At 41.9% G+C, this 21,604-nt stretch overlaps 2 protein-coding genes across 2 annotated transcripts; both read left to right on the top strand.

Moving 5' to 3' along the window:
• Positions 1-19: 19 nt before the first annotated feature.
• On the top strand, positions 20-5,358 carry sf3a1 (splicing factor 3a, subunit 1). Its single transcript, XM_083911678.1, has 16 exons — positions 20-51; positions 175-258; positions 1,281-1,390; positions 1,493-1,694; positions 1,812-2,063; positions 2,159-2,233; positions 2,325-2,475; positions 2,566-2,762; positions 2,970-3,087; positions 3,179-3,486; positions 3,590-3,832; positions 3,911-4,115; positions 4,250-4,416; positions 4,587-4,688; positions 4,787-4,858; positions 4,946-5,358. Exons 2-16 carry the CDS (start codon positions 211-213, stop codon positions 5,045-5,047), a joined length of 2,352 nt encoding a protein of 783 aa, XP_083767804.1. The 5' UTR covers positions 20-51; positions 175-210; the 3' UTR covers positions 5,048-5,358.
• A 598-nt stretch (positions 5,359-5,956) lies between these two features.
• LOC310945967 (TBC1 domain family member 10A-like) lies at positions 5,957-16,215 on the top strand. Its single transcript, XM_083912233.1, has 9 exons — positions 5,957-6,628; positions 7,967-8,066; positions 9,223-9,330; positions 9,497-9,603; positions 9,712-9,826; positions 11,143-11,208; positions 12,426-12,615; positions 12,714-12,868; positions 13,717-16,215. Exons 1-9 carry the CDS (start codon positions 6,447-6,449, stop codon positions 14,212-14,214), a joined length of 1,521 nt encoding a protein of 506 aa, XP_083768359.1. The 5' UTR covers positions 5,957-6,446; the 3' UTR covers positions 14,215-16,215.
• The last annotated feature ends 5,389 nt before the right edge of the window (positions 16,216-21,604 follow it).

The raw sequence follows: 21,604 nt of genomic DNA, 5'->3' as shown, positions 1-21,604 counted from the left end.
GTGTGTCCGGACGTAATACGTCGCCATTCGGGTCAACGAAACCGCGACGCAGTAAGTACCCACCAACAGCAAATTTAGACTTTTAGCTGGTATATATTTTGTTCTTAGCACAATATGTGGTATAATATATGTTTTTAAGATAACAAACTGTTGTTTTTGGTTTGGTGTTTGCAGGTTACTTTTAGTTTTGTAAAAAAAGAAGACGTCGCCATGCCGCCTGGGCCTGTTCAAATAGTTCAGCCGGAGCCCAACAACAAGGTGATTATACCGCTGCTAGCTGGCTAATGTTAGCAACGTAGCTAATATACAGTTTATGTGGGGGGAAACTAGCTTTCACTTTACATTACTGTAGATATTATAGATTAATGTGAATTTCAGAGCAAGTAAGCACCACTAGGCAACTACCACGAGGCGTAAATCTTGTTGCTTTCTTTGTCAATTTGATGAGTAGCTGCCGAAACGTTTATCAGTCACCCTAAAACAACCGAGGTGCAGTGAGATTTACTTTTGCTAGCTAAATGTGTTGAAATTGACATTTAGAAAACAAGGGTACTTTCCAGAAATACCGTTGTGGTTATGGAGGATAATACACATGTTTAACTGCGGTACTGTACTGAAAGAGAGGCAACGTTCAGTTTCTATGCACCACATATCTGGAACAAACTTAAAGAAAACTGCAGGTTTGCTGCAACTCTCAGTTCTTTTAAATCAAGACTGAATACTTTTTTGTCGCTGCCTTTCAGTAAACAATACAATTTATTAATGGCTTAAAAGAATAGAAGTTACAGTGCAGTCACTGTAACTTCTATTCTTTTTGATATTCTTGGTTTTCTTTTCTAATTATTTATCTGCTTGTTTTTTTTGTTTGTTTTTATTTGTCATTTTATATGTTTCTTTCCGATGCTTTCAATGTTTTGTGTAAATCAATATGAATTACCTTGTTGTTGAAAGGTGCTTTACCAATAAACCATAAGTAGACAAAGGTTCACCATGAGGACTTTTACACCAAAATATGTGCATTATCTGCAGTAAACCATAGATAATTCTCTTGAATGTGCTTGAAAAGATTTTTAATTTTTTTTCAAATGATATTGATAGTTTCAGTGCCACAATTTCTCTTTCCTCTTAGTATTGAAATGTTGGTAGAAGCATTAGGTCAACACATCTTTATTGTCTGTTTAGGTGAACAAATATTTTAAGTAAGTTGAAGTTCCTGTGTTGGTAGTGAGTACTAGATGTGATTTTTATTACAGCCTAACAAATGTAAGTTTTGCCAACAGAACGATGCACCAGCAGAAGAAACCCCAGCTACTAAACCCATCGTTGGTATTATATATCCACCTCCTGAGGTCCGAAACATAGTTGACAAAACAGCCAGCTTCGTTGCCAGGTATATTACTCCATGCACGTCAATTTTATAATCTGTTATACAGCTGCAGTCTTAATTACATGTTATGTCTTTGATTTAACCAATTTTCTTGTCGTTTCACAGGAATGGCCCAGAGTTTGAAGCAAGAATCCGTCAGAATGAGATCAACAATCCAAAGTTTAATTTTCTCAACCCAAATGACCCGTACCATGCCTACTACCGTCACAAGGTCAATGAATTTAAGGAGGGAAAAGCTCAGGAACCATCCGCGGCAGTGCCTAAGGTTATGCAGCAGGCCATGCTGCAGGCCCAACTTCCTTCAAAAGTAAGACATGGCATTTCTGCTCATCTTTATTTTATTTCTTATAATTTGTAGTATTTGTTCATAGTAATAAATCATCAATATCATAACAATAACTGTTGTTTTTCTGTTTGTCAATAGGTGCAGGTGATTCAAGAGACCGTTGTTCCCAAAGAACCACCTCCGGAGTACGAGTTCATTGCCGATCCTCCTTCAATCTCTGCGTTTGATCTGGATGTTGTCAAGCTCACTGCCCAGTTTGTCGCTCGCAATGGCCGCCAGTTTCTTACCCAGCTCATGCAGAAAGAACAGAGGAACTACCAGTTTGACTTTCTGAGGCCACAGCACAGCCTTTTCAACTACTTCACCAAACTGGTTGAGCAGTACACTAAGGTGACCTGAAAAATTCTGCCTCTCTGATATTATTATTATTCTATGTTGGGGTGGTGACGCTAAACTGTATCTTGATCTTGTCTCACAACATGTAGATTCTGATCCCTCCCAAAGGCCTTCTGACCAAGCTGAAGAGAGAGGCCGAGAATCCAAGAGAGGTTATGGACCAGGTAATCCATTTAAACTGTGACTGTTTCTCGGAGTAAGTACTTAATATCATGTTGCCCATGTTAATCAGCTGTCTTTCCACACAACCATTAGGTGAGGTACCGCGTTGAGTGGGCAAAGTTCCAGGAACGTGAAAGAAAGAAGGAGGAGGAGGAAAGGGAGAAAGAACGGGTGGCATATGCTCAAATCGACTGGCATGACTTTGTAGTGGTTGAGACGGTGGATTTCCAGCCCAATGAACAAGGTAATGTAACCACAATTATAATCCTCAAATTTTTAAGCCCCTAAATGTAGCTAGAAGGATTTCTATTTATTGGCACCTCTATTTCCCCAGGCCACTTCCCCCCACCTACCACACCAGAGGAACTTGGTGCGCGCATCCTAATCCAAGAGCGCTACGAGAAGTATGGAGAGAGTGAGGAGGTGGAGATGGAGGTTGAGAGTGAGGATGAAGACGATGTACGGGAGGTTCGCAACGAAGGCCATCCCTCACAACCTGATCAAGACACACAATTGCAGGACATGGATGAGGTAAGAACTGGTTAAGTAATTGATCACTGCACCGTGTACCAGGCTGTTCATTAGAATACTTAAATTCATAGGGATATCCCTAGTTTGTTGCCCTCTTCTCTTTTCCACCCAACTAATTTGACAGCCTATGTTTGCTAACCCTGGAAATAATAAGATGACCATAAATGTTGGTTACAACCTAATCTATATGCCACATGCTTTGTTCAGGGATCTGATGAAGACGATGATGGCATGAAAGCTCCACTGCCACCAGACAACCCCATGCCACCCCCACTGCCCCCAACTCCAGACCAGGTTATTATTCGCAAAGACTACGATCCCAAAGGTAATAAATGATTCCTTCGATGAGGGAATGCCAATTGCGTAACAAGCTTTTACCATGTAAAGTGAATGCTAATCTCATCTTTTCCTTGCAGCTTCCAAGCCTCAGCCCTCAATTTCAACTCCAGATGACTACCTCATCTCACCAATTACTGGTGAAAAGATCCAAGCCAGTAAGATGCAAGAGCACATGCGTATTGGTCTGCTGGATCCGCGCTGGCTGGAGCAAAGGGACCGCAGCATCAGAGAGAGGCAGACAGAAGATGAAGTCTATGCTCCTGGTTTGGATATCGAGAGCAGCTTGAAACAACTGGCTGAGAGGCGTACCGATATCTTCGGTGTGGAAGAGACGGCCATTGGTAAGAAGATTGGGGAAGAAGAAATCCAGAAGCCAGAGGAAAAGGTGAGAACCATAATGGGTTTACGCTACACAGTTTTGGTGTTAAAAGAATTCTTGACTTCAATAAAATTGAGTCAATAAATTTTTTATCTTTTCGTGTTACCAGGTTACTTGGGATGGCCACTCAGGAAGCATGGCTCGTACCCAGCAGGCCGCACAGGCCAACATCACCCTGCAAGAGCAGATTGAAGCTATTCACAAGGCCAAAGGACTGGTGGGAGAGGACGACACTAAAGAGAAAATTGGCCCGAGCAAGCCCAGTGAAATTCATCACCAGCCTCCCATGCCTCCTGCAATGAGTATGCCTAAACCCAATCCCCCGATGTCTATGGCTCGTCCACCCCACTCTGTGAGTTGCTTAAAACAGTACATTTTTCATTACATTAAATAATACAAAATGATTAATTAATGTGTTCTTTGTCAACAGGTGGCACCTGTGCGCACCACTCTTCTGTCTGCTGTTCCTGTAATGCAAAGACCGCCTGTGTCTAATGTGGTGCGCCTTGCACCTGGACAAGTTTTAGCATCCATGCCTCCCATGATTCCTGCTACCCGCATCAATGTGGTCCCCATGCCGCCATCAGCGCCTCACATTATGGCCCCCAGACCACCTCCCATGGTTGTTCCTACTGGTAAGATGGTATCCAAACACCTGTCACTGATATTGAAAATGAATATGCATCATTCAGGATATTAACTGAACCTTTCTCACATAGGCCTTCTTTTATTATTTGAAATTTAAAAAGAACTGTTTTTATTCTTCCAGCATTTGTCCCTGCCCCTCCGGTACCACAACCCCCACCCTCTGCCCCTGCTCCACCATCCCACCCACACCCTCACCCACCCCCACCTCACGAGGATGAGCCAGTCAACAAGAAGATGAAGACAGAGGACAACCTTATGCCAGAGGAGGAGTTCCTTCGTAGGAATAAGGTTTGATAAAGCCTTGAATATTATTGGTTTATTTCTAGTAGTTAATGGTGCAACCTGCATCAAGACAAAATGAATTCAAGCAGCCAAATTTATTGTCAGGTCTTTTAAATATACCGTCTTTTCTCTCTTGCTGTACGTTAACTTGACCCATGATTTTGCCCATTCTGCAGGGTCCTGTGGCAGTTAAAGTACAGGTGCCCAACATGCAGGACAAGACCGAATGGAAGCTGAATGGCCAAGTGCTGAATTTCACTGTCCCACTCACAGATCAGGTATGCAAACATTGACTTATTGTTGACCTGTTTTTAAAGATATGAAACCAGTGCACCTACTGCATTCTTATGGATCTGCAAATGCAATGTCTCCACAGGTGTCTGTTATTAAAGTCAAAATCCATGAAGCTACAGGCATGGCAGCAGGGAAACAGAAGTTGCAGTATGAGGTAAACTTATTTCTTAACCCAGTTTAACCCCTTAACATTCCTGTTAACCTGACTGATTTAATAATGCGGGTTTTTTGTTGTTTTTAGGGTATTTTCATTAAGGATTCTAACTCCCTGGCTTACTACAACATGAACAATGGTTCAGTCATTCACTTGGCTCTGAAGGAGAGAGGTGGAAGAAAGAAGTGAGCCATGCAGCAAGAAGGAAGAGATTTTACCTGTGGTAGTTTTGTTACTCACTCCCGCCATGGCATTTGAGTTTAATGACAATTTTCAGAATTACAATGTGCTTTTCTTACAGTTTTGTGGGAACAGTATGCTTTTTTTCTTAAATCTTATCTCAATGCTAAATGAATTATATTGTACCCTGGTGGGCGGGCATGACTTCACACTATTGGTTCAACTCTTTATTTTTTTTTCATGGTGATATACAATAATTGGTAACTTGTAACAGTATGTAGAGCCTCATAATGCTAAATAAAGGAATAAAAGAATCCAAATCGGCTTTTTTGTTGCTTCATGCTGATCAGAGTCAAAGTCGGCTTTATTGTCAATTTCTGCAATTTGTGCCAGACACACAGAGGGATCGAAAATACGTTTATCTCAGACCCATGGTGCGATAAGTACAAAAGTAATATATACAAAAATACATTCTAAAATAGTGCTAAAGTAATAGAAAACACTTAATGGCGCATAAGAAAACGAGATTGAAAGCGTGCAATGTAAAGGACACACTGTACATGGGCAATATACATATAAATAAATTAAAAAAGTAAAATATAAATGATATAAAAGACTAAATAGAAATTTAAAGGCACTAATGAAGTGGTGTCCCTGATAGAGATGAAGTGACTGGTGCTGTTTATGATGACGTGTAAAAGGTTAGCAAATGGTTCAAATGTGATTTATTGAATACCACAAGCATTGATAGTCCAAGATTAGTGATTCAGGAGTAGACAACAGCCTAGTCTACATTTGTGGTTTACTTGGAGATCCGGAGAGATGCATTTTTTCCAGACATAAGATGAACTTCCTAAAGGTAGCCACCAGGAGTACCCGTGTCATTAGATGGTAAAACGAACTAACCCAGGACGGCAGGCTGGGCTGAGGCAAAATCAATCCAGCACACTCGGGATGACAGGACAGCGAACCAAGACATGATAAACTATCTTTCCAGCTGACATAGTTAGTTAATGGCTAACTATGAAATACAAGCTGACAATGCAGCGTTAGTTTGTTAAAGGTAGGGTCAATATAGAAGTAGTTTTGGATTGTGTTGGCACTAGCAGTTAAGGCTAACTTTACATTAGCGAGCCACCATTAGCTAGCTAATGCTAAATCTGAATAAGCATTCAAGTTGACGTAGCGAGCTAACGCATAACATATGTAATGTGGCCTGACAGCTGTAGTGTCGCTTAACGTCGGATAACATTTATAGAGAGAACAGCTCGTTGGAAAGTTTTAACTGTCGTCGATAAATCATGGCGTCGAAGCTGTTCAGTTGGACAACATTAGCAGAGGAGCAGTTTTGACTTTGGGCTGTCAACAAGCTCGCTGACGTTAGCTAAGTTAGCTCTCTGGTGCTACCATGGCCAGAATAGAGAACGGCCGTCAGTCAGTGGACACCAGGAGCATCCGGACCATCAGCAGCAGTCACATGGACGATGAAAGCTCCCTGGGGTCAGACTCGGAGATCAACGGCTTCACCAGCGACAGACAAACCGATAAATATGGATTCATTGGCGGGGCGCAGCAGCACACGGAGGCGTCGTAAGTTTGCCTCCACTCTCCACTGATTCATTGCCATTTACTTATAATCTGTGTTAGTCTTCAGTCGACTATCGTGTTTTTTTTTAATCCACTTGAGTCAAAATTGAGAGCAGAGTGTAGCAGTTAATCCAGTTATGATCGCATACCACAGATTGTGTTAGTGTTGTTCCCTCTGCACAACACTGCTCCCAACCAGCTGCGTGGCACAATGTGGTTTTTTTTTTGTATGTCCAGTCTATGTCCTGCTTTACTCAGTACGACACATGTTTAAAAGCTAGAGGCAAACAGATGAAGATGGATTGATAACATGCAACTCTGCATAATTCCTCTTCATTTCCCTCATGTTGCTATGACCTAGTTATATTGTGGGGGAAATTAAAAAAATGCAATTCATACTGCTTTGTGTTTTCATTTGAATCAATTTATTCATAGCCTTTGAGGCAAGTTGCAGTGCTTTTTTTTTTTTTTTTACTGGGGGCCTTCAGCCCACATTACAGCAATGAAATAGTGGAAGGAGTGAGAGTAAGTTGTGCCAAGCACTAGCTGGCTGGGAGCTTCCTGTTCTGAAGTTTTGGCAGACTTGGAGCCACAGCTCTGGTGCCCCGTTACCAGAGGGCCTCTTTTGGCTCCCAACTTTATTGGTACTCTGGTCAAAAACCCAGGGTTTAATTTACACTTTTTTGGCAGTGATTGAAAGTAACAACTCATCATCGCTTAAGGTCTTTAGCTGCTGAAGGTGGAGTATAACACATTGTTGTACTGATCTCCAACATATAAGCCTACAGCTTCTTTTTTAACTGAAAGAGGGCTGTCCCGAGTTTAAAAAAAGCCGTCTTTGAAGACGTTTGAACCCTACAATTACAGGCTTGCGCTGATGAGATAATAACATACCTTAGTAAAGCATCAGACCTCATTCATAATGTAGGTTAGACTTGCCTACGTTCTCTTTTTTGAGACTGTTATGTGCAGCCCCTGCTTTTTCTTGCCTGTAAATGTTCTGAAGTTGAATTACAACTTAAAACAGACAAATCCTCACTAGTATCTTTTAGTCTCATCAAAACAAGGTTCGTAGTTGTAAATTTTGACTCACTGAGCGACGGCCACCCACGCAGATCTGATGGTTCACACAGACAGATGAACGGCCTGTCTGAGGATGTCTTGTTTTTGACACACCCTCCCAACACACTGCTTCAACAACCTTTTTATGTCTCAGACTTACCTTACTGGAAAATATACACGCTTTTTTCAGATGTTGTTCAGTCTCATTTGGTTTAATGTTGATTTGAATGTGAAAAATTATGAAATGCACCTTTCCCATCTTTTCTGTGATGTCCCCAGAGCGCAGGATTTGCCTACAGCGGTGCTCAGGCAAAGGGAGGTGAAGTGGCTTGACATGCTCAGCCACTGGGACAAATGGATGATCAAGAGATTCAATAAGGTCAGCATCAAGTGTGAACTCAATAATACACAATGTCAAGTGGCTTGTTTGTATGTTTTGCATGGTGCAAGGTTTCTAAAGCCGGCTGTTGGCTCCAGGCAGCAGTTTTTCAACCATGAGTGGTTTGTATACATGATCAGACAGGGCAAATGACATTGCTCAAGTATTTAATTGTACAAGGACAAGGACTTTTGTGGACACATTTGCAGCTTCACTTGTCTGGCAGGTTCTGTGTGAAATGCTCTCAGCAATTCAGCACAGCGCTGCAACTTCACTTCGTTTCCATGAGTCAGCAGCAGGGCAGGACACGACCCATCCCTTTACTGCAGCATGTGACAAATTGACAGTCTCAGATTCAGGGTGGGGCTGTAGCGACTTCCTATGAGACAACCATGTAATAAAGGTGCTGTGAGTATGAAGGGTAGCTGTCCAAATGCAAGACAAAATTTAGAGGGAAAATCACCTTATGAGAAGAAAAAAACAGTGTATTTGAGCTGGAAGCGTGTCAAATACCTGAGGAGGTCAGTGTGTCTGGTCCCTTATTGTGCTCCTTTGGTTTACAGTAATGTTACAGCAGACTCTCCCTGGGGAAGTGTGCTAGCTTCATACCAGGAAAAATGAAAAATAATCCAGAAATGGCAATGCAAGTCAAACAAACATCAGTGTCAGTTAGATCAGTCTGTTGTGTCAAAAGTGTCTTGTGACGCTTTGTGAAAGATTAAAGCTTCACCACTACTTGGACCCTGCCCAAGTTATGTCTGGTATTCCAAGGTGATGTGTACTTTTGCACCACAGTACACAGTAACAACATGCAGTGTGGGTCCATTAAGGCTACTTGATTTTTCTTTCATTCAGAATCAATACCAAGCAGAAAGTAAGTCAGTAATTAATACTAATAATTAATGTGCATGTGAACTTAGCTGCTGGTAAAATTCTTATTTTGGATAAGAAAGTGATGTTGTATAACTTGAACCTTGGCTTGTGACAGATGCAGCAAGTCTTTGGTAAAAAAGCAGCCACATACATGCAAAATAGGGTTCCGTACATAACTATTGCCCCCGTCTGCTGTTTTTTGACATTACGATGGAAACTATATAGAAAAAGACACTGTTTGTGTCCTCCTTTTTTGGTGATCCCTTGTTCTTCTGTGACGCAGGTAAGGCTGCGGTGCCAGAAAGGAATCCCTCCTTCTCTCCGAGGCCGTGCATGGCTCTACCTGTCGGGAGGGAAAGTGAAGAAAGAGCAGAACCAAGGGAAGTTTCAGGTCAGAGAGATTTCTCTTTCACTTCCTCCTCACATCATCTGTTATGCTGTGTATTGGCTCATTTCATTTTTCTATTTCTAGAGAAATACAAACGTCTTAAAGCAAGTATTACAATGCTGTTAATGTGTCAAAGATATCTCAAAGTCTCGTCCATATGTTTTCTCAGGAACTGGATAGCCAGCCTGGGGATCCCAAATGGATAGATGTGATTGAGAAAGACCTCCATCGACAGTTTCCTTTCCATGAGATGTTTGTGTCACGGGGAGGACACGGGTACGCTGTCTGACATGATATGACCTCACACACAGGGATTTATGACGACGTCCCGTTTGACTATTCATTTGATTGTTTAACTGTTATTGGGGTTTTGACGCTCCACAGGCAGCAGGACCTGTTCCGTGTTCTGAAGGCCTACACTCTGTACAGACCAGAGGAGGGATACTGCCAGGCTCAGGCTCCCATCGCTGCTGTGTTGCTTATGCACATGCCTGCTGAGGTACGCCCCCTCCACCGCAAATGGCATTTAAACTGCCTTGTTTGGTGTGAGTTTACTGTCACCATATGTAGCTAGGGTCTGTGATACTTGGCTGTGGAGCTATTGGTTGTCTGGGTCGCAGTGCTAAAAGATAAAGTTCTGAAGACTTGTTCACTTTTTGGTCTTAAAAAGTGAAATCAATTTGACATTTTACAGCTTTGTGTTAATTCCTGACCTTGGATGAGTCTATTTTTAAGCTGAACAGCACAGACTGTACAGATGATGTCATCTTGAGATAAATCCTGGAGCTGCTCCAGAGACTGAATGATAGCAGACTGCTGCCACGGTGACTTTTCTAGGGGAGGAGATGTCAGTTCTCTTATTCACAGCCGTTAAACTCCAAATACAAATTTCTCTCAAACAAATTCTGCTCATTTCTGTTTAGCATTCCCAGCTTAGTTATTAAGGTTTGTAAATAGTGTTAATTAAACAGCAGTCAAGTCAAGTTAAAATTAAACCTAACCAACTGGTAAATGATGAACATTAATAGAGTGTAGTTGATGTAGCTGCTGCTGACTCTGTGTCCTGAAGTGACCCTCCTTAGTGGTAGTGTAGTGGTGAATTATTTTCTCATCCATGGGTTCTTGAAATCCTCACAGTTTGTGAATTTGTGGTTGAAAAGTAGACATAAATAGATATTGACATAACCTGACAGGCCATGACAAATATGGGAAGGGAAACAGTGGATGATGGTAAATTAAAGATATTTCTGTAGTAACAACTCAAGAAATGACTAATGTGGGGTGTGTTAGTCAGTGAGGTACATGTGAGTGACACAATAAAGTGTAAGGTCTTGTAAGAGGAAAGCCAAACAAAGACAAAAGTGTGCAGATGCTGGATGGGACGAGTTCAGGTGAGAGGGAGGACCAGAGCAGCTCCGGCCCAGGTGCTCTGAATCTGCCTGTCTGCTACTGCGTGCCTGTGGTACCTTCATGGACGCATCAGAAACATGCCATTGTTTCACGTGTCAGGCTGCCAGCTGCCAACATTAATATTTACCTTGATCCAAACTATGCTGTGTTGGGTCCTTGAATTTGAGAGAATTGGATCTGGGAAGTTTTTGAAAAGTCATTTAATTTGTGGTTTAATAAGTAGTGGAGAAACCCTGAAAGATTATTTTGTATTAACACTATATGCTCTATTACACATCCAGAGTGCATTATTAAAGCAGCGTCAAAGTTTCCCATAATAGCCTGCCTCATGTGAACATGTGGAAATGTCCTGTAAAATGATCGGTTCCACTGAGTTCCTGACATCATCTGTGTGTGTTTCCACAGGATGCCTTCTGGGGGCTGGTCCAAATTTGTGAGAAGTACCTTCCTGGCTACTACAGTCCTGGACTGGTGAGACTGAAACACATACAATCATGCATGATGACATCACCAGGTGCTGGAAATGGAGAAAGAGAGAGCATATTACTTCATTTGATTTTGCTTTTTCAACAACTATAATCCAGATGAGTTATTCTGGCTGTGATTATAAAACTGGAATGCATTTTGTGTCCACAGTGTGCAGTGCGAGTGTTATGAAACCAATGGGGCGTTGTCAAGCTTATCATTTATTCATTTTTATTTGATTACTTACTTAAAGCAGGAATAATCTTCTTGTAATCTTGTAAGTCATTTTGCGTGCCGTATACTGTTCAACATCATTGTTTTCTTATAATGTAATGCGTTTTAAATGGACTTACTGTATTTTCCGCACTATAAGGCGCCCCACATTATAAGGCGCACCTTCAATGAATGGCTTACTTTGAAACTTTTTTCATATATAAGGCGCACCGCATTATAAGGCGCATAGAATAGACGCTACAGTCGAGGCTGGGGTTACGTTAAGGACCACTTCTAAATTCATTGATGTTAAGTTTGTGTGCTAGCGCTGTTGCCTTCAGTCGAATAGTGATTGTACTGACACTTCTACTTGCTGCTCTCTGTTCAACAACCCACTGTTCGAGTTTGTCCTCCAACTTTATCCATCTCGCTCTGTTCCCTCGGAAACTCTGTTCAGTTTTCTTTACTTGGCGCAGGTCGTCTTGTTGCTTCCTCCACTTCCGCACCATTGATTCGTTAATGTTAAACTCTCTCGCTGCTGCTCTGTTCCCGTGTTCTACTGCGTGAGTAATCGCCTTGAGTTTAAACTCTGCGTCGTAAGCGTGTCTCTTAATAGGAGCCATTTTGGAGTCTTTACACAAACACACAAATGGAAATGAAACGGCACGCGCAGTCATATGTCTCAACATGCACCGCGCGTTACTTCTTCTACGGGGGAAAATAGAGTCGGCGGCTGCTCACCGTAGTTGCGAGACCTGTTGTGGCTCAATATTGGTCCATATATAAGGCGCACTGTCGGCTTTTGAGAAATTTGAAGGTTTTTAAGTGCGGAAAATATGTTACTAATGAAATGTTTCCTTGAGAAAACAAACAGCAACATGATGCATTTGGACTGGTTTACTTTTAATGGGTGAACATCTACATCCAGATCAGGTTTCAGCCCAGACAATAAAGAGTACAATGGCTTTTTTTTCTCTTTGTTAATGCTTGCCTACCTGTGTCTCTTTCAGGAAGCTATACAGTTAGATGGCGAGATCCTGTTCGCTCTGCTGCGACGCGTCTCCCCGCTAGCCTTCCGCCATCTGGAGAAACACAAGATCGACCCCATCCTCTACATGACTGAATGGTTTATGTGTGCCTTCTCCAGGACGCTGCCCTGGGCCTCTGTGCTGCGTGTCTGGGACATGTTCCTCTGTGACGGTAACAATGGCTTATAGCACAGTAGTTGCAGTGGTACCAGATGTTGTAGAACCTCCTCCCACTGGTACTTAATCACCTTGCTCTTCTCCCTCTCCCAGGAGTGAAGATAATCTTTCGTGTGGGTTTGGTGCTGCTGAAGTGCATGCTGGGGACCCGGGAGAAGCTGAAGGCCTGCCAGGGCCAGTATGAAACCATGGAGCTTCTCAGGGCCATAGAGCCCCGGTACATGCAGGAGGGCTTCCTTGTCCGAGAGGTAACAGCAGAGGATCAGCGACATGGTGTAGTGACAAGGGAGATGCGTCTTTTAAACAGAATGCATGTGCTTTAAGTGGCTTGTTGCTGCTCAACTGTTCATGCATGAAATTCTCAATCTCCACCAAATGCTGGAGGAGTTAAATTAGTTGGTTGGAATACTGGTTCCTGAAAACTACAGCACAAATTACATTCTTCTGACTTGTCACAGGTTTAAGTGCTTTTGTTATATGTTTATTATGTTGTTTTTCAGTTGTTAGGGGAGCTATTTTGCTTGTATAAACAACCTAAATCGACCTATGGAGGCAATGTAGGTCATAATGCAACAAAAACTATTGCCTTGCGTAAACCCGTTTTTGTTTACGTCTTCTACTACAGTTTGCTTTAGAATTGAACAGTCTTTGTCACTGACAAGAAGTCATATTACACTGCCGTAATCCTTGAAAGATGTAATGGAGTGTTGTGTCGCTCATGAACAGTGGGTGTTCAGAAATGCAGCTGGGGAAACTGCAGAGACTCTGGAGCGTGAATTGAAGTGATGCAGAGACAAATTGACCAGAGTGCAGACTGGTCAGTGTCTGGTTCCTGTGCAGAGCTTTGTGTGAGTCTCTGTCCAGGCTAACAATACCGCCTCTTATATGAAGGGTTGTCTGACCATACAGCCCTGAGGCCCTTTGCCATTTACTGACAAAGTTCAAATTTTTAACACAATGGCCAAACACAGAAGGAACATACTGTATTTTCCAGCAAGGGCTGGTCTGTTGTTCCCCACACAGTTCCTTTGAAAGTGATCTATATGTTGAAAATGACTCTATCTGTGACCTAATGACGTGTCTCTTCCTGTTGCAGATTCTGGAGGTGCCAGTGACAGCGCGAGACGTTGAAAGGGAGAATCACACCCAGCTGAAGCGCTGGAAGAAGAACCGCGGCGAGCTTAATTTCAAATCCCCTCCAAGGCTGCACGGAGCTCGGATCATCATGTTGGCTGAGCCGCCACGCCGCCAGGACCTGCAGCAGAACCCCACCATTGTACTTGAGGTGCCTCAGCCCACCCCGCAGCTGAAGAAAGGAAAGGAGGAAAAGAAAAGCAAGAAGAAGAGGAGCATAAAGAAATCCCAGCCCATTTTGGAGATCCCTAATCCGTACACTCTTCCCAGTGACCCTCCACCGCCACCCTCAGATCCGCCAGCTCCACCTCAAGTCAGCAGTGAGACACCAGAGACTGTGCCACAGACTGAAACAGACCCACTTCACCAGCAGCAAGCGCCTCCTCCCCCTGCCAAAGAATCCCCTCTTCAGCGATCCACACAAAGCCTTTGCAGCACAGACCAGGATACATACCTGTAGCTGTACAGCAGTCACTGTGTGTGTATGTGTGTTTTGTGTGCGTGTGTGTGTGTATGTGGGGACAAAGCACCAGCACTCTCCAGCCAACTAACAGCCAGCCTTGCCAACGCATATTATTCTAATGTTGGACTGTTTAGTATTCCTTTTTTCAGTTTAGACACCGTTTACCCACAATGATATTGCTGTACACTAAAGCATCATTGCTACATGTAAACTACTTTGATGCTTACATCATCCTCCACATGAAGCTGAAGTGACCTCCTGTTGATCTTTGATTCTCTTATTCGTAAGTTTAGTATTTTGTTTGCAAGGGAGACATGTTACTGAGTTATTGGGAGCAAAGTCATTTCTTCAGATCAGTGTGCGTGCAAGGTTTAAATGGGTCTTGGGGAACAATAAGGTGCCACAGCTTGTGCAGTTTTCTATACATTTCCACTTAAATGCAACACTATTGAGTTCATTAGTAATCCTGGGCAGCAGTGGATGTTAATGTGCCAACTCAATGCTTTTCAACTTCTGAAGCCATTATATGTTGTGTGGGGTTTTGTCCACTAGAGGGCAGTCTGGCAGATGTTTGGGCTCTTACATTCCCTGTTAGTAACGCAGATCACAGCAGACACGGGACTCATTTAAGGATTCACTAACTTTGGGAGATCAAGATCAAATGGAGATCCATTTTTTTTTCCTTTCGTATTTCATGTTTTATAATCTCAAATTACTAAATTGAATTGACAAATCATCTTTCCGAATCCATCAGATTGAGTCACGCGACACTGTGTTCATGCAAGTTCTTTCCTTATTAGCGCTATTTATTTAAAGAAATGTTTAAACATGAATTTTGTTGTTTGTGCATGGCCTGCGAGTGCACAAAGGGTCACTTTTTTCCGAGTCTGTTGAGTTGAATGTGGTTTAACTCTGTTTTAACTCCAACTAATTCACTGTGCCAGGCACTTCCAGCCACTTTAGAGCAGCAGTAATTCACGTTACTTTGGCAGCAGAGAGGAGAACACTGGACATTCCTCAATGCCTGACACATTCCTGCCTTGTTAAAAGCTAATCAGTCTAAAAGCTGTCTCTTGCCAAATGCAAATCTGTCTAATGTATGTGTTTGTGCATATGTTTCCTGTGACATCTTGGACAGTGAGCGAGTGCATATCACCTAATGGTGCTGACTTTCCTCTTGGCTTTGCTCAAATATCCAGTTGGAGCCAAGGACATCTTTTAGTGTGTTTGGGTATGTTTTTTTTTATATTTTGCTAGAATTCCCAAAGCAGATCAAGACTGTTGTTTTGAGAGGATCACCAACCCTTACCTGTCACCACACGTATTCTGTTAGTACAGTCAAGAGGGATCATGGGATTTCATGAATTCTTTGGGATAATTGTAGCAGTACTCTTAAAAACCTGGCTAATGTTTCTTTGGTGAAATATGGAGACCTGTTGGACAATCTTTTTTATGACGGTTCAAGTCTGTTTTCTAACTTTCATCACAACGATAAAAGGTAAAGGGAGTTTTGACGAGCAGAAATGCGTGTAAGATGTGTTTGTGTATATAATTAATCTAAAAAAAAGCCTGCGTGTGTTGGGTCATTTATCGAAAGCAGTGGGATTTAAAAGAATAACACATTTTCAAGCAGCCACTTGCCTTTATGCAATAGTTCCTTAGTGCTTACATTACACACCTCACATTTCGCTGACGTTATATTTTTAATTTAATGCTTGTGTAGATACGACGTGTAAAATAACAATTTGTTTTGTAAGGAAATCTATTTTTCAATGTATAATGCTTTATTTTATTGAGCAGTTACGGAAACTGCAGATGATATGATCTAAATTTGAAGTGTAGGTGAATATCTTGAATCAGCATTTGTAACACTAGAGAAATCTGAAATTTGGGGGTAACTTTTACAAGTGAAAATGTTTTTCATACTCTATACTAAAGATGGGTTGGTATTATTTTACCATTCACCTTGGGGTTATAAAAAAGAGCTTTGACAACCATTGGGAGGTATGCATCATCATGAGTTTAAATTTTACAAATAAATGTTTGTTTAAAGCCAACTCAAACACATTTTTGTTGCATGTTTTATTGATCAGAATCAGAATCAGAATCAGAAAACCTTTAATGTCCCGCAGACGGGGAAATTCTTTTGTTACAGCAGCAACAGAGTATGACAAAATAAGATAAAAAATAGCAAAAATAAACAAAGTTAAATTTAGAAAAGGAAGAAATGGAAAAATAGACATATATACATATTGACCTGATATAGTGCAGTTGTTCTTGTTTTGTTTGTTTTGTAATAATGTGATTTGGAGTGAATAAATATGATTAAATAAGTCCAAATAGTGCAAAAAGCAGAAGTGACCTTGGTACAGGCATATTGCACAGTGCAGGGTACAGGATGAGGTCAGTAGTCTATTGTAAATTGGGTAATTGTCATGTTTTCACCACCAGATGGTGCTCCAGAACCGTCACTTTGAACTGAAGCAGTATTTTCTGACTTGCATGGTACAACTTTGGGACATCTTAAGGAAGGACTGAAAAACCGGTGTGTGTTCAATTTCATTTTTTTTTTTATTGTAGATTATAATATTGTTTAAACAAAACAGGATATGAGAAATGCTTATCAAAAGCATAACCATAAAACCTATGGTTATGCAGTGAAGCCACAGTTACTGGTCCATTTAACCTCTCTACCTTTGAACAAAAATTAACCATGCATATTAGCATACTCACATTTGTGTGTAACAGGTTACATCTGCTGGGTCCTTTTATTTCAGAGAATATTAGTTCATATATGGGAAATAGACTACATTTAGTATTTTGTCTTTACAGTGTCATTTTTCCCCCACCTGCACCACATTTTTAGATGGCAACAAGGCTACCAGCCAATCAGAGGCAAATAGGGCCGGTCTTTGTAACGTGGAGGAAATAGTTTGACATTTTGGGCAATGTGCGTAATTGTTGTCTTGCCGCAGGTAATGCCAGATGTATACTTGCTATTGTATTTAACCATAAATTAGCTTGGACGATGTGTAGCGTTAATTTTTTGAGGAGCTGCAAGCCATCGGTTCAAATGGACACCGGATACGCGTGGCAGCCATCATGCATTTGTGTACGCTTGTAAGTATTTTTCCGGCTTCAGTTGAGAAAGGGATGTGCACAAGGCCGAGTTAAAGTTGCCTGAGCAAGCTCATCACAACAGCCCATCTGTCCTTATTGCTGATCTGCCCCTCTTGAGAAAGAAAAAGTTTTAATTTTGCTCTTGTGGGTGCATAATTGCCAAATACACCAAATTAAGTCACATCTTCCAATCTTTTGGATATTGGTAGGACTTAGAGTTACTTGATGTTCTTCTATCATACTTTTCTTATTGGGACGGTTTTCATTTAGAAGATGTGGTTACACTGTGTGTGTGTGATAAAAGATGTCTCTGCCAGAGTGCAGCAGGGGGTGTGGGGAGCTGCTAGCTTTTGAAGACGCAATTCAGACCACACCACAGCTTCACATCGTTCTATTCCATGGACATCCATCCGCACTATTGTTCTTGAGGATCCATCCACCAACGACAACCCCAACTGTACCTCCGTAATAATGAGCTCGCTGCTCACAAGCACAGAAGGCAGTGCTGCCTAGGGCCTTGTCTGAGGGACGTGCTATGGTAAGCTAACCCACCTCAGCTTCTCTCCGATATTTGAAGGCAGCCCTAGGCAGACCAAACTATTCCAGGCATGCCTCACACACATGCTAACATGTAGGCAGCAGGCCCCATGCGAAATAACTTTACGTAACTAACTTAACTTGTGAAATTTACTGTATGTTACGACCATTACATTAAGCACGTGTTCTGTAGAAATACAGGGGGTTTGGGCCTTTTTTTTTAAGTCAGAGCAACAGCCCCTTAAAGTATTTGCATATGCCCCTGAAGAGAAGAATGACTCTTCCCCACTGATAAAAAAATATGAAGCTTCAGCAAGTTAGCCAGGCGTAATTAGACTGCAAACGCAGTCTTTATACTTCCTGTTTGTTTAATCCATTAAAATGAAATGGGTTATGTTTTGGCTTAATTAGTGATCTTTAGAAGTGCTATTATGTTGTTACATTACAGATGAGGCTAGCTGTTTCCCTGTGTCTGGTCTTTATGCTAAGCTAAGATATGCTAACCTGCTGCTTGCTCCAAACATGTTTAGATGATGATTCACGATATTTCTCAAAGATGTGGATTGACAGTGGATTCACACTACAGAAAAATGTATTATTAACCACCTAGCCAAATTTGAATGTATAAAAATACCACGTATGAAGAAATAATGTTTCACAAAAACTAAGCAGTAGGCTAATCTCTTCTCTGAAACACTGGGGGTGCTGAAACCACGACCACTCGCCTCTCTCAACTGTCAGTCAAAAAATCATCAACTGAAGGAAGAGAAATTGATACTTTTGCTGCAAACAAAGGTTAGGCGTACTAAATTCTGTAGGGGACACTAAAGCATTTTGACATGTTGTTTTATATGAATGTGAAGTGGATTGTATGTTAGGATAGGGTTTGTTGTTTGTTTGTTTCCATTTTTCCGTTTAATGGCCATTTCCATTATGTGTTAGCACTGAGCTAGCAGACTTTTAATTGAATGTTTTATTGTCAATCAGTTAATATTGCAATGATGCAAGTGAACACATCTAACGGACTAAGCGCTAATTATTTGCTTCGTGGACGTAGCACTTATGCTAGCTAAAAGAGTTATTTTTCTAGTTAGGATAATATGATATTCGCAAAGCTAATTTTCATTAGTGTTCATTCATTCATTCATTCATCTTCAACCGCTTGTCCCTGTCAGGGTTGCAGGGGGGCTGGAGCCGATCCCAGCTGACATCGGGCGTGAAGTGGGGTCCACCCTGGACAGGAAATTCCCATTATGTATCAACATCGAGCTAAAGCTTGTATCCACGTTTGACTTCATAAAGGATCAGTTTATTTCACTCTGAAGCTTGTAAAAACGTAGTTATGGGTTCTTTGCCGTCTTGGTTGTACATCCCACCACACAGCAGCTTTTAGGCATATTTCTGTCTTTTGCTAGCAGACAGAATGGACAAGGAGGCACCCTCACACAATGCAAATTCAGCGGAGAGCAGTGGATTGTTTCCCCTGCGGTGTGGGGCGAGGCACTCGGTCTCTGTGGCTTCAGTGCGTCATTGAGCCATGATTTCAGTCCTGCCCAAAAATTGTGAAAAACTGTTCAATGCTCTAACTCCATAATTCAGTATTATATGGATTGCAGTCGGTTCACATTTTGACAGCAGTCATTCTCTAACATGTATAATGTGTTTTGAAACAAATCTCGGAATTTACCTTACACAGATTTTAAAAATGATTGAGAACCGACTGAGTACAGCAGTGGTCTCCGCCAAGTGGACTCTGGGATTCTAGAGCTTTCTAAATACATGATTATTCACTATCACTGTAAATGTATGTATGCATGTATGTATAATGATGGCATTTGGACTCCACAGTGATCAACTTTCTTTTCCTTCGCTGTGTAATTCTCCACTGTCAAATCTATCACCTCAGACAGGACTACATGGCACACAATCTTATCAAATGAAGTCTGTGTCTTTTGTTTATCTGTCTGGACATTCTGCAAATGAAAAAAAGATAGTGAAGCTACTGTAGGAGTGTATCCATTCATGACGCAAATATTTGACCTCTCCCCTCTACAACCCTCCCACCCCCATCCCCCTCCCAAAAAAGGTCAGTCCTGGTCTATCTCCTCGTTTAGACTAATAACAGGTTGCTATTATTTCCTTAATTCACTGTTTGAACTGCCAAATGCCTCTTTTCTCCACCGTGAGGTGTGGGATATTTGAAGGTTTTGCCTTAGGGTTGATGGAGTTCATTGCAAATTGCTACCTTGATGACCTCAGAAAGCCTGCTAACTCTTCTTCTAATCGTCCAGCAAGGCGTGAGCTGCAGCTGTTGACCTCTGGTCATCAGGGGCTCAGACCAGGGATTACAAGAGAAGTTGCATGTGATTTGGGAGTCATTGTCTTTACAATTACTATTTGTTTTTTTTATTATCAGTCTAATTGCGGGTGCAGGTAGGTCAGGTGTGTGTAGATATGATTAATATCTCCCTTAGATATGAATACTGGTTATATTAGTCATACTTACCAATTGTGTCACTCCACCGAGGTCATTATGAACCATTATGGGATCTGTTGATGTTTGCCCACATAAGGCACAGCAACAGTTAATGGTCTAGGTCCCTGAGGAATGCATGCACCGTCACGCTTTCCCTCTTTGCATTGGACACCTGGCCCTCTTTCAGTGCCACCGTGCCATTTACATCTCAAAGGGGGACAACCAAGAAGGCTCTCTCTGTGCTCCCTTCCTTACTCCAGAAATGATCTGATTTATCTCTTCATCAACGGAAATATATGCCTTTAGAGGGCCATCCCGCCTCGCTCATCCCCAGCTAACAGAGGTGGGAGAGGGAGCAGTAAAAAGAGAGACTTGTGGTCCTCCGTGTGATCCCAGACCCAACGGACCCCTGTCACAGTGCTTGATTCATGTGATGCGGGTGACTTTCTCTCTGCTCCCAGGCTCAATGTGTTAAGGCACAGAGGGGGTGGATGGCATAACGCAGAGCAAAGGCGCCTGTGTTCCTGAGGTATCCGATTCCCACGTTTGATGAAGCATGACAGGTTGGCTCAGGTCAAATTAAAAGGCCGCAGTAACAAATATGAGCGCAGGCATTGTGATCGTCTGTGCAGGTGAACTTTCCGTGGCAGTGGGAATAAAAAGTTATTTATCGCGCCGAGGGAAAACATTAGTCTTTGTGGCATTAAGAGGGGGGATCCCTGTGTGAGAGCCAGGGTGGATAATTGAATCATCCCTGTGTTGTTCTTTCAGAGTGGACCTCGTATGTTCATCTGCCAAAGGAAAAGCCCTCACTTTTATTACCCTCTCGTAGCATTATGGATGACTGTTCTTTTTCCGTATCAGACCTTTAAAACTAATCATAACGGGCCTTTATTTCTACAGGATTGTCATTAATAATACTTGTCTCAAGTCTCTGGCCCTGCCATGACAGCCCTCTTTTCAGACATAGCTTTGTAAATGTTCTCTTTCCTCTGGCTCCTGTCAGCTATGTCTGACCATCCTAAACAAAGACTACTGTTAAAACATTAGCAGGCATTATAACATTATTTAAGTCTGGACCAGTGCCTGCAGACTCAGATATTCCATCATGCCATATACAAGGCTCTATGTACCTTGGAAATGTAGTTTTGGCACCTATGCTGTTTCCACTGTATAATTTGACTTCCATTTATGGTCCACTTATATAAACGGCTAATACTTAGCTGGTAAATTTAACAAAGAATAACAACCAAA

The sequence above is a fragment of the Echiichthys vipera genome, assembly GCF_963691815.1.
Source record: "Echiichthys vipera genome assembly, chromosome: 4".
NCBI classification, from domain to species: domain Eukaryota; kingdom Metazoa; phylum Chordata; class Actinopteri; order Perciformes; family Trachinidae; genus Echiichthys; species Echiichthys vipera.
The sequence above is the reverse complement of the archived record's forward strand: the minus strand, read 5'-3'. Positions and strand labels throughout refer to the sequence as shown.